Genomic DNA, 12,654 nt, shown 5'->3' on the forward strand with positions numbered 1-12,654 from the left:
ATCGACAAACAAAATTGAAGAAATGAAGATTGGAGATATCGACAAGTCATCCCTTCACTAGAAAACTTAGAGTTATCGACAAGTCTACATTCAGTAGAGAACTCTGAGTTATCGATAAGTCAAAGTGAAGATGTGAAGACTAGAGATCTGAAGACCACTACAAGCCAAACTCAATATGGAGTGCTAGAGATCTCGATAAGCTTATGTACTTATCGAGATGTCAAGTGTTCTATTAATTCAAGCTGGAGATCTCGAGGTACAGTCTCAAAGTACAGAATTGCAGATCTGTTCAGTATCCAAGATAAACAATCAACAAACAATCCAACAGCTGGATTGACAAGTCTACAAAAAGCAGCTTGAAGAGTGTGCAAGATCAATGGCAAAGATTAACTGACAGAGGAAGATTAAAGTGAACACGGGATGCTAAAGATATGCTAAGCCAGAAATGGAAGATTTGCTATTCTATAAATAGAAATGACAAGTGACAGTTTAGAAAAGCTAATAGCATGTTTATTATCCACTGTGTAAACAAGCAGTTAACTGAGTTATAAAGTTAACACCGGTCCTTTAGTTAGTAGTAACAATTTAGATCAAATCTCTTGTATCACTCTCAAGAAGGAGCTGAGCTCTTTAACATCAAAGAGCTTAGAAATTTTGTAGCAAAACAGTCTTAATTTTTAATATAAAAATTAAGTGAGTTTTGAAGATCTGTGTTCTTTATTTTCTGTAAGTTTAGATTCTGCATGAACTCTTTTATTTACAAGATTTAATTTACTTTGTTCAACCATTAACTTTCAAGAAAATCCTAAAATCAGAAAAACACATTCACCCCCCTGTGTGTGATTCATTACCTAACATGGGCCATTACTCAATGAAAAACCCTCTGATATGTAGAATCGTAGAGAACATTTATTATGGAATCGCATCACAAATTATAAAATTTTATTTTAGAATATATAAAATTCGATGCTAATATTGAATAATAATTATATTTGAATATAATAAAAAATAACAATTAAAACTTGTAAAAAAAAATTGAATTTAATTTTATAATTTTGAATAAGTGTGATTCCACTCTGATTCTACCATGGAATAATTTTAAACCTTTTCATTAAATTTCAAAGATTCTTTAAATAAAAAAATTGTGTAACTTGGCTTTTTTAACTTAGTAATTAAAATTTGTAATCACGTATGATGAAAAATGAAATAAATTATAAATTTTATATTTTTTAAGTAATAATTCTCCATGGTTCTCTATATAAGAGAGTTCTTCATGGAGTGTTACCCTGCATATGTGAGTTAATTTTAAAATATGTATAAATTTATAAATAAGATATAGATCAGCACCCCGCACGAGCAAACGTAACTTAAAACTAAATATTACTTATAAATATGTTATGCCACGTGATAAATATAACAAACTTAATAAAATTAAAATATATATACTAACGATTGATTTTGATCAATATCCGAATAATTATTTTAATCAATCTCCAATTACTTAATTAATCCCTCAACGGTGTTTGCACCGATTAATGCTAATTCTCGCTTTCTGCGATATCACGTATCCTACAATTTTTAAGTTAAAATTATAAGTGTTTTTTAAATTTAGGGTGTGATTGATTAATTTATAATTATGTAACTATATATTAGGTGTCCACGGATGGGGTTGGTCGGATTGAAAGTGTTTTTACTTTTTAAAATCATGCCTAATTGAAATATTTTAAAAATTTTCAAATCAGCCAATGAAAAATAAACTAATAACCCAACCACTCGTCGTGTTTCATTTTGTGTGGGTTTGGGTCAGCTTGATTAAGTTTAATAATTTCAATATCAATATATGCATAAAAAATAAAAGACTTTTTAATTTATAATATTATTTATAATATTTAGTTTTGAGTAACAATATAAATTTTAGTCATGTAGATTATATTGTAAGTAATATATGTACGCATAATGTAATTATAAAACTATATATGAAAGTATAATATAGTGTCCGGTGCATAGTTAGATATAACATATACATATTAAATTATTAAAAAAAATTGAAATATAAATCGAGCTGGGTTGGCTGAAAAAACATATAAAGACACGCCAGTCCTCTTAATTCAATTTTTTTAATCTAATCACATATTTAATTATTAAGGCCATTTAATCTACCAAAAGAGGAATAGGTTGGTTCGTCTGACCGAGTTATAAATAAAAAATACATAGTTATAACTAAATACATAGTTATAAATAAAATTTCAAAACCTGAAAAAAAATGAGTCACATAAGTAATATAGATTTATATTTCATTTACTTCAAAGTTAAAATAAAAAATTGGGTTAAAGAAAAATTATGATTTAACTAATAAGATTTTTAAAACAAACTTTAAACTCAATTGACCACAATAGTTATGACATGAAATTTTATAAAAGAGGTCGGTGATTCGATACTTAGCCAAAACAAATTCATCTCATTTTGCACAAATAAAAAAAAATGAAATAGAACATCAATATCTACAACTGAATGCATAAATCAGACCCAACAATCCATCATAGTTTAGTCCGAAAAAGATAGCAATTTGATATATATTAGTTGTTGACTTGTATCTATAAAAACCCTGAATACTTCTATTCGTATTGACTTGGGACATTACAAATAATACCCCGTCTTATTGGGTCGACGTACTTTTCGAGCCTATAAATACACATACGAAACTCGGACAATGTCTCTGCACTTCCGGCCGGGTGTAACTCTGATATCATTTATAACATTCAAACACATTATTTAATGCATACTCGACCTAACAACCCATCATAATTCAATCCGAAAAAACTAAAAATTTAATACACGTTAATTATTTACTTGTATCAATAAAGGTCCTGAATACTCTTATTCTTTTCGATTTGGTATGTTACATGACACTTTCGAAATTTTTAAATATACAAGGGTTAAAAGGTAACTTCGTAGTCATTTTATTGATTTTCTTTGTCCTTAAATTTAAATGTATACCTTGTTATATTATTAATTGTGTTTAAATTTTTTAGTTTAATTTTTTTGTTACAAATTTGTTTTATTAGCTTTTTACAATAAATTATGTATCATTTTAACTATACCAATATTAGAATTATATATCTTAATTAATAGTAAAATTATATGATTTATTTACTCGAAATTTGAAATGACTTCAACATTTCTATATATGTTTCACATACTTGAAATATTAATGTTAGCGTTAAAAAAATTTGCAAAAAATTGTTACAAATTGACGCGACAGGGTGACGTGGAAGTATGAAATAATTTAATTAGTGTTATTAGTGTGAATGTATGTGGTCCATTTACATTTAGCAATAAAAATTTGACACGTGTAATTTTGTACCCCTAGTATTTTCCATTTGAAATGATTTTGTAATTAAATAATTTTAAATTAGATTGAGCATGTAACCTAATAATCGATCCCTAACCGAGGTTCCATTAATATAATACAAAATTTTTTCAGGGGACACTATATATTTTAATTATATTGTATAAGTGTGTATTGTCGTATTCATGCAAATATATGTTAAATCAACTATACGTTTTGATCCGTTTTTTTATATATATTATCATAATTTTAACTCAACTATATATATTAATTTGATTGTGCATATGAATTTATCTAATTATTTAATTCATAATTAATATGTAGCCAAAAACTCAAACTGATATCGGTTAATCCAGTATAAAATATTTTTAACCCAAACAACCTTAATTCATAGTACTTTCTTTTAAAAAAAACTTGTATATCCCTGTTGAATATGATAGATGATGCAATTTGTTATTTATTAAAATATAATATTTGCATCATTACATACTTAATATAATTAATATATCTGTATTATAAAAGATATTAAATTAAGCCATTTTATAATATTTTGTGTATTTGCTTATATTTCGATGATGTGTTCTTCATCTGGAAAAAAATTGCTATAAATATAATTTTAAGGTACTTGTATAAACAAATTTTATGCCTTAAATAAATTATAAGAGTAAATGGAAATTTAATAGAATGTAGGATACTTGCGAATATTAATAATGAATTTTATTTTTTGTTCAAAATGAATGTATGATAGTCTCACTTTTGAATTCAAGGTGTTGAGTTTGATTTCTAAAACCAACTAATATTTTTCTAAATTAAACTTCTAATGATTCTTTTTTGTAATTATCGAATAAATAAGGGTATAATTCATGCCTTATCAAATAAATTTTAAGAGCAAATGAGAATTTAATAGAAGGTAGGGTACTTGCGAATATTAATAATGAATTTTATTTTCTTTCAAAATTAAAGCCTATCATAAGTGGTTGGAAGTTTGTAGTGGTTTTTTTGTAATTATTGAAAAAATAAAAGTATACTTATAATTTGACAGCTATTAAAATGAAAATTTTTGCCCTAATGTCATGCTTTAATACATAGTAATAGATAATAGAAGATTTTGAAAGAATGTAATCCACTTCAGTTTTCTCCTTTTATACATGGAATGAGGTGTCTGATCTATAAATTTTTGTTAAATGGGATATATGATAAATTTTGAAAAACTACCTTCATATATTTGAATTTTGAGGGAGCCTTTTATATATTTTTTAAAAAATTAATAATAAAAAGGTATAAAATTTGATTTTATGGAAGACATTTGTCCTCATATATTTTTTTACTAGATTCTCCCCACTAAAATTTATTTCCAAAATTTTTTAATAACATAATTTAATTAATGGATGCATATATACACACAAAATTCCATTTTATTTTTATTTTATGAGCAGTGTATGAACCGACAATTGATTCCAAAACTCTTTCAATAACACGTTTAATTTATGGATATATATATACACGCATGATTCTAGTTTATTAGAGGAAAATTACCGATAATCATTTTACTCATAATCTTATTTGGAAAATATTTAGCATTTATCTCTTATATCGTAACTTTAATAACCAAGCGAAGCCTTTTTTTTAAGTGGTACACGAATATTAATTTTGGTTTCACCAATTTTTGGTATTACTAATTTTTTTATTTCACTTCATATATATCTTATAATTCTACTTTTGTATGTCTTTTAATTCTATTAAATTTTTTGGTTATATCATATACGTCTACATGTTTTATAATTCTATTAAATTTGATTTTATTTTTGTTATATTATACTTGTACATGTCTTATGATTATATTAAGTTTGGATTTATTTTGATTTCACCCTTTAACTTTAATATTTGTATTCCTAATTTCTTTATGTATTGCTAATTCAATATATTAGATATATCGTAACAAGCATAAATATATATATTTTTAGCCTTTTCCAAGCATAAACTTTTTTTAATATAATTATTAGAATTATATTTTTTTATCATACTTCTTGATTTCAAAGCAACACACCTAAATCATCCTAATTTCATATATAAATATACGTAATGTAATAGACTCCTATTTGAAAATATATTATTTTTAGCCGTTTTGATTTAGTATAATTAGTAAAATTATACTTTAATTATACTTCTTAAGTTCTAAGTATCACTCGTGTATTCTTTTTTAATTTTTATATGACTTATAATATTATATGTATTATTTTACCCATTTTTTAATTGCAATTTTATAGTAGTTGCGGTAGTAGTGTTAGTAGGGATAGTAGTAGTATTTATAAAATATTATTACAATCGAATTTCACAAGATTAAGAAAAAAAATAATTACATAGACATATTATATGATATGATCAAAATATTATATTTACAAATTTATGATATTAAAAAAAATCAAACAATGGAAGAAATAAAATAAATTATAACACATATTCTCTCTGTCCTTTTCATTTCTTTACACTTTCCTTTTTGATGTCCCGTCCATTTCTTTACAATTAAAAACTTACCAAAAATAGTCAATATCCCATTTCCACACTTTTCACACTACTTTTACTCCACTATCTCCCTTAAAAATCAATGGCTGTCACCACTTACTCACTTTCCTTTCAGTTTTTCACTACTTTATACATATTTTTTAATCTCGTGTCCAATTTTTTTATAACAAATTATATTTAAGTTATTAATGTCAAATATAATGATAGAATGATAACTAAACATATAAATACAAAAAGTACAATTTTTTTGGAAAATACATTATTCATGTAGAACATTAAATTTATTTAGGGAATAAATTTATTTTATTTAAAATTAGTTGAATAAAAAAATAAATATTTTAAAAGAATTATATAAAAAATGATGATTATCACGTAAATCGCATTTTATTACAAGAGAGAGAGTTTTGTTGTAATAGTAAACATAAAATTTCCCTGCAATCTGCCAAAAGCTCAGTTTTATCAGGAAATGGCAGAATTGTATTTATTTATCATGATTAATAATATAATTATAAGAGAGAGAGAGAGTTTTTCAAAGCACAGTTAAATTTTGAAAAATGAATACACGAAATAAAAGAATTGTATTTATTTAATAAATATAATTTTTCCCGGAATGGGAAAAAAATATTAATTTGACAAATTATTTCTACCAAACATGCAGCTTGAAGGTTTTGATCAAGGTTAAAAAGTAAACTGGGTTTGGGTCTATCTATTGTCAAGAATCTTCAAGTCAATCAAGCTCAAATGCCATGTACAGACAGAATCTTTCTTCAAACTCTGCTCTGCCTCAACACTAAAGAACTACTACTACTAATAAGAAGAGCAAAAGAATGACCCTACAAGTATTTGATAATTTAAATACAGTAATGTTGTACTTCAAAGTCATATATGTCAGATATATTTTTGGCAAATGTAAACATCAAAACACTAGTTTTTTAATCTTGCATGTCATCTTGGCTGCAGTGTTTTTCTTTTTATAGTACAAGTGGGAAGGAAGAATAAATTATTAGTATTAATTTATGTATAATGGGTCCTAGCTAAAATTACTATAAGAGATTCTGCTAGATGCAATGATATGTTCTCATGCCTGAAGTAACAAAACTGGTTTCTTAGCCAAAAGCAAACCTGGGGTTTGAAGTTAGAACAATACTCTCTATCTTTTACAAATAAATAAAATAAATATACTTAAAGAGTGAATTATATTCTGGTGGATTGAGTTTATTCCAAGAGGGCTTGATGTATCTTTTATGACTGTTGTGCACAGGCATAGACAAATATCTAGATAATAAGAGTGCCCAAATAATCTTCATAAAGTGAGTCACTTTCTTCTTCTTTTTCCTCCTAATTTGTTATTTATTTCTTTCATAATTGTTTGTATTGGTATTCAAACCAGTATGGATTCTGCTATTTTGGGATATTTGTGATTCTCTAATTTTGGTTAACTTCATAATTTTTACTGTTTTGTGGGAAATTCATGTCATCAGAATTCACCTCTTAAAGTTTAGTACTTTGGGTTTGTGGTGACGTCAATGAAATAAAGATTGCTTCTTTTGATTGCTGTTAAGTTTAGTACTTTGGGTTTGTGGTGACCTCAATGAACTAAAGATTGCTTCTTTTGATTGTTGTTTTTGGACTTAAAGACAAAGGTGAATCATATCTTCTGTTTTATGTCAGCCACACACAGCCTAGATGAGTTATCTTTTTTGTTGTCAACCACTTTCCAAATTCTTGATTTATCTTTCCTAACAAGCTTCACTGAGAACTACTACAAGTCTAGAACCACCTTGTCATAGAACTGGAATCTGCTTTATTTCCTCTGAAATGCATTTCTGATTGCAGTTCCAAAGAATTTTTTGTTGAGCAATGTATGTGCAAGCCGGATTGATTGGGGTTGTGAAGATGGGTGATACCGATCCTGCCTGGAAGTTCCTCTTTCTGTTTTTTATATTTAGTCTTCTTTTGTGTTTTGGGTCGTGATTCTTTTGTGTTTTTCTGTATGATTTAGGCTTTGGATGAAATGAAAACTTGAAATTAGTTCGACATGGATGGTGGTGCTCCTCTTACGCCTAATAACATGTTAGCAGCAGTCTCGGACAACAGTATGGATTTTGATCTGATGGATGGTCTCTTTGATGATGGATGTTGGTTAGAGACCACACCTTTTAACTTTTGGCAGCAGGGTTTGTCACCAAATGCTTCAGATTTTTCCTCATATTACTTTTCAACAACAGATGCTAATAATATAAGCCACTTGGAACAAAACTTGGATCAAAAGGATTTTCAAGAGGAAAAAGAAAGATTGAACTATAGTGATAATGTGCATCTTGTGTGGGATGCTACAGCATCATCAGCCGAATCACAGAGTGCTTTGGTTGAAGGCAATCAAATCAACACAAGTTTGTGGATTCCACCGGGGGTAGATCCAAATCAATCTACCTCTGTGACGAACAGATTAATTCAAGCATTTGAACATTTAAAACATAACACAAGAGATGATTTCCTCATACAGATATGGGTGCCTGTACAGAAAGAAGGCCAAAATGTTCTTAGCACCGAAAATCAACCATTCTCTCTTGATCCAAAATCCAAGTCTCTTGAGTGCTACAGAAACGTATCCAGCAACTATCACTTTGCAGCTGAGGAGGACTCGAAGGAGTTTCTTGGCTTGCCTGGCCGGGTTTTTGTAATGAAATTCCCAGAGTGGAGGGCTGATGTCCGTCTTTTAGCGAAAGAAGATTTCCCACGTGTTAATGATGCACGACAGTTTAATGTCAGGGGATCTCTAGCACTTCCTGTTTTTGAACGAGGAAGCGGTGCTTGCTTGGGTGTCGTGGAAATCGTGACAACTGGTCCAGATGTTGATTACCGCCCTGAGGTTGATGATGTCTGCAAAGCACTAGAGGTTTCTTCTTCTCCTTCTATCATTTTTAGCATTTCACTGATGTTTGGTAGTTGAACTATTAAGAGCTGAAATTATGATAATTCGGAAGGAGTGTGCCATATCACCCACAAAAGAACGGACTGTGAAACATGGATCATGCCATTTTGTATTAGCTTTTAAGTACTTTTACAATAACTATTTGAAAATTTCTGTGAAGTTATAAAGCAATTCCAAATAAACTGAATTACTGCAAATTTTAGTACACTATTATGTTACATTTACCGGGATTGTCTGCACATACATATTTCCTCTTCTAAGCCTATTATTGCAGTCTTTTTATAGTTATTCTTTGTATATTAGCAGTCTTCCTTTTCCAAAATGCTTTTGGTATTACTCACTTCAGCCCTTTTGTTATTTTGTAAATATATAGTTAGTAACAAACAGCTCGAGAGATTAGCAGATTTCCTCTGTATTTTGTTTGTTATTAATGTAAGCATTCCATACTCATGCGAGTAAAATGGATTTTTTTGCAGGCAGTTGATCTTACGAGTTCGGAAATTTTTAATCCTCCCAAAGTAAAGGTGGGCAGATAATATTTAACAAAACTTCTATTCTTGTATATTTGAAATCTGAAACTATTTCTGATATTCATATAATGTTGTGCATCAGGTTCGTGATGAACCGTATTGGGATGAACTGGCAGAAATTAAGGAGATTTTGGCATCTGTATGCAAAACACATAATTTGCCATTGGCTCAGACTTGGGCTCCATGTACTCAACAAGGTACGGAGCAGTGCTGCTCTAATGAAAATTCGGCGTGTCTTTCAGTTGTCACTTCTGCTTGCTATTATGTGCATGATGAACAAGTGTTAAGCTTTCATCAGGCATGCTGTAAGCAGCATCTGCTTACTGATGAAGGTGTTGTCGGGAGAGCACTCATAACAAATCATCCATGTTTTGCAACTGACATTGGTGCTTTCAGTGAGATTGAGTATCCTCTTGCTTACCATGCCAAAAGGTTGAGACTGCATGGAGCTGTAGCAATACATCTCAGAAGCATCCATCATGATTCAGTGAGTTTCATAATAGAGTTCCTCTTACCACTTGATTGCAAAAATCCAGAAGAACAAAAGCAGACTGTAAGCTTGATCTCGTCTCAAATGCGACAGTTATGCTGTCATTTACATATTTTTCCTGATGAAGAGATTGAAACAGAAACTCTATTGCCAGTAAAAGAAAGTACTTCTTCAGGAGCCAGACTGGTACATGAGAACAAGACTAAGTTATTATCATCTTCTTCATCTTCAGAAGAGGCCACTGGAGATGAATTATCTTGGATTTCTCAAATGATGGAGGCCCAACAGAAGGGTGAAGGTATATCTGTTTTTATGGGGAATCAAAAGCAGGAGCCAGAGGATTTCCAGATGGGAACAGATTGGATTATTCCAGATGGAGGATATTTTAGTCCTGTGGTAGGACCTTCACTGCATAAAGATATTGTCCAAGATATGTCTAGAGGAACTACCAACAACGGTGTGGAGCTCTCTTCTTTGAAGGGGCAGCGTTCTTCTGGCACCAAAAAAGCAGGCGAGAATAGAAGGATAAAAAGCGAGAGGACTATAAGTTTGCAAGTATTGCGGCAGTACTTTGCCGGTAGCCTGAAAGATGCTGCAGCAAGTATTGGCGGTACGGATATTCATCTCAAAAATTTCTTATATAAGTATTAGATTCCACAATCAAATACAGTATTAAAAAATTCCTCAAACTATTCAGATGCAAACTGAATTAAATGGCGGGTGGCCACCATTACAGAATATTTTGAATTCCATTTGCTCCATCTTAACTAGATAATTTTTTTCGCTTAAAAATCTGACAGAAACTTTAGGCATGAATTTTTTGCGATAGACTTTTGCTATAGACTGTTAGCTTGACTTCAGAATGCTTACCAGGGAGTTTAATCATGTTTTCTGCTTCATTCATTTGCATTGCTTACTATAAGGTTCTCAGTAGTGTTTAAATATACACCCAAAAATTCAATAACCAGTATAATGCATTTTTTATTGTTCTGTAATCATTAGTTCAGTAATTGATAAGGTTCAATATGAATGCCTTCTGTTTTGTTTAAACATGTGTTGATTCTCTAACTCTCTTCAATTAATTATTCACTTAGAATCTATGCAGTACACAATGCTTTCCAGATACCAGTATGCAAATTTGCTTAACTTAAAGTTTGACCATCTGCAATTACATCAGTATGGATCCTGCTAATTAACTATAGAGGCCATTGCCATCATTAGGGCAGGATAAATCTGCATTCTACAGTATCTTCCTAGTTATAACAAGGGATTTTGTGGTGTCTATAAACATATATGTAAAAACAACTAGCTCGTGATCACCATCACTCACATACGTGTTTTGATCCATTTGCAGTGTGCCCTACCACCTTGAAAAGAATATGCAGGCAACATGGCATTTCTCGATGGCCTTCCCGAAAGATCAAGAAGGTAGGACACTCGCTTAAAAAACTCCAGCTCGTTATAGATTCAGTGCAAGGTAGCGAGGGTGCTATCCAACTCAGTTCCTTTTATACAAACTTCCCAGAACTAAGTTCTAAAAATATAACCGGAAATAGCTCCTTGCCTACAACAAAGATCGATAATCATATGAAGCAACAACTGACTCAACAAAAGGAGAGCTTCTTTAGCCCTGCAACCACATCTTCAAAATCAACTTCTTCTTGCAGTCATAGCTCCACTTCAAGTTACGGTTGTTCCACTGAAGCGAAGGAGATTAATGTCAATGCCAATGTCTCTGGTACTGGGGATGCTTCACCAGTAGTAGGGGTGCTAAAGAGAGAACTCAGTGATGTGAAATTACATGACTTGGTTCAAGAAGATACAAAGTTTCTTGTACGATCCCATAGCCATAAACTTTTCAGTGAGCTTCCCCCACTTAGCTCTCTAATTCCACTTCAAAAAGGTAAAAACAATCATGCCTTGCGCAATGATAGAACTTTTCGAGTGAAGGCCACCTTTGGAGAAGAAAAAGTCCGTTTCAGCATGTCCAAACACTGGGGTTTTACAGATCTGCAAAGAGAGATATCAAGGCGTTTCAAAGTAGATATGGAGAACATCAAAAAAGTTGATATGAGGTACTTGGATGAAGATTCAGAGTGGATACTTTTGACATGCAACGATGATCTTGAGGAATGCATTGACATACACAATTCATCCAAGACTCGTACAATCAAACTCTCCCTGCGGCAATCACTTTATCCCAATCTTGGCAGTTCACTTGATAGCTGCGGACCATCATCTTGATGCCGTATTGTGTATCGTTAGTTCAACAATGTGGTTGGTGTGTCACATCATTCTGCAGTTTTTTGAGTAGTTTTATAGTTATTGCTATCGCAATGTTAGGAACGTAATAGCATTACAGATGAAGCTTTTGGCCATCATGAATGCATGATGGTACAATTGCCATTAAAACTTAAAACCAGAACATAGCAGATTGCCCCTGGTTTCTACGGGGTTTAGTAATTACATTACTGCTATATAAAATAATCATATATAGCTGGTTTACCAGGTAGACTGCTCATGTACTGTTCTTGCTTTTATATACTCTACATTTTGTGTAAAAATTATATGAAGCTATGCAATCTTTGTACCCTTTTTGTTTTGTTTTTTTCATTTTATACACAATCCTTGTGTCCTTGTGAACTTCTCAACATTCAAGTTTAGCGGCAACACAAAGAAAATTGAAAACCTGCTGAGAAATTCTGATCTTTAGACTATTTTCAAGGTAAATATTTTTGGAGAACCCCTACCATTTGATTAAGAACAACCCCACAAATATTCCAAACAAGAATGGATAAAATATTTAGAGAAATGAATGATTTTATTC

The 12,654-nt window shown here is 30.6% G+C and overlaps 1 protein-coding gene across 3 annotated transcripts; it reads left to right on the forward strand.

The window, feature by feature from the left end:
- The first annotated feature begins 6,925 nt into the window (after positions 1 to 6,925).
- On the forward strand, positions 6,926 to 12,429 carry LOC141693964 (protein NLP2-like). Of its 3 annotated transcripts, none has more exons than XM_074499161.1 (5): positions 6,926 to 7,182; positions 7,875 to 8,771; positions 9,284 to 9,331; positions 9,420 to 10,437; positions 11,182 to 12,429. In XM_074499161.1, the coding sequence occupies exons 2-5, from the start codon at positions 7,911 to 7,913 to the stop codon at positions 12,069 to 12,071; spliced, it is 2,817 nt and encodes a 938-aa protein (XP_074355262.1). In that variant the 5' UTR covers positions 6,926 to 7,182; positions 7,875 to 7,910; the 3' UTR covers positions 12,072 to 12,429. The 3 variants fall into 3 exon arrangements, with proteins under 3 accessions (XP_074355262.1, XP_074355260.1, XP_074355261.1); XM_074499159.1 differs by having other exon boundaries at positions 6,927 to 7,182; positions 7,709 to 8,771; XM_074499160.1 differs by lacking the exon at positions 6,926 to 7,182 and adding an exon at positions 7,221 to 7,515 and having other exon boundaries at positions 7,709 to 8,771.
- The last annotated feature ends 225 nt before the right edge of the window (positions 12,430 to 12,654 follow it).

The sequence above is a fragment of the Apium graveolens genome, chromosome 10, assembly GCF_009905375.1.
Source record: "Apium graveolens cultivar Ventura chromosome 10, ASM990537v1, whole genome shotgun sequence".
Taxonomy (NCBI): domain Eukaryota; kingdom Viridiplantae; phylum Streptophyta; class Magnoliopsida; order Apiales; family Apiaceae; genus Apium; species Apium graveolens.

Excerpts from the sequence above, each read along its gene's own strand:
- LOC141693964 (XM_074499161.1), top strand. The coding sequence starts at position 7,911 with ATGGATGGTGGTGCTCCTCTTACGCCTAATAACATGTTAGCAGCAGTC. Across the intron at positions 8,772-9,283 it reads ATGTCTGCAAAGCACTAGAG|GCAGTTGATCTTACGAGTTC; the intron begins GTTTCTTCTTCT and ends ATTTTTTTGCAG. Across the intron at positions 10,438-11,181 it reads TGCTGCAGCAAGTATTGGCG|TGTGCCCTACCACCTTGAAA; the intron begins GTACGGATATTC and ends ATCCATTTGCAG.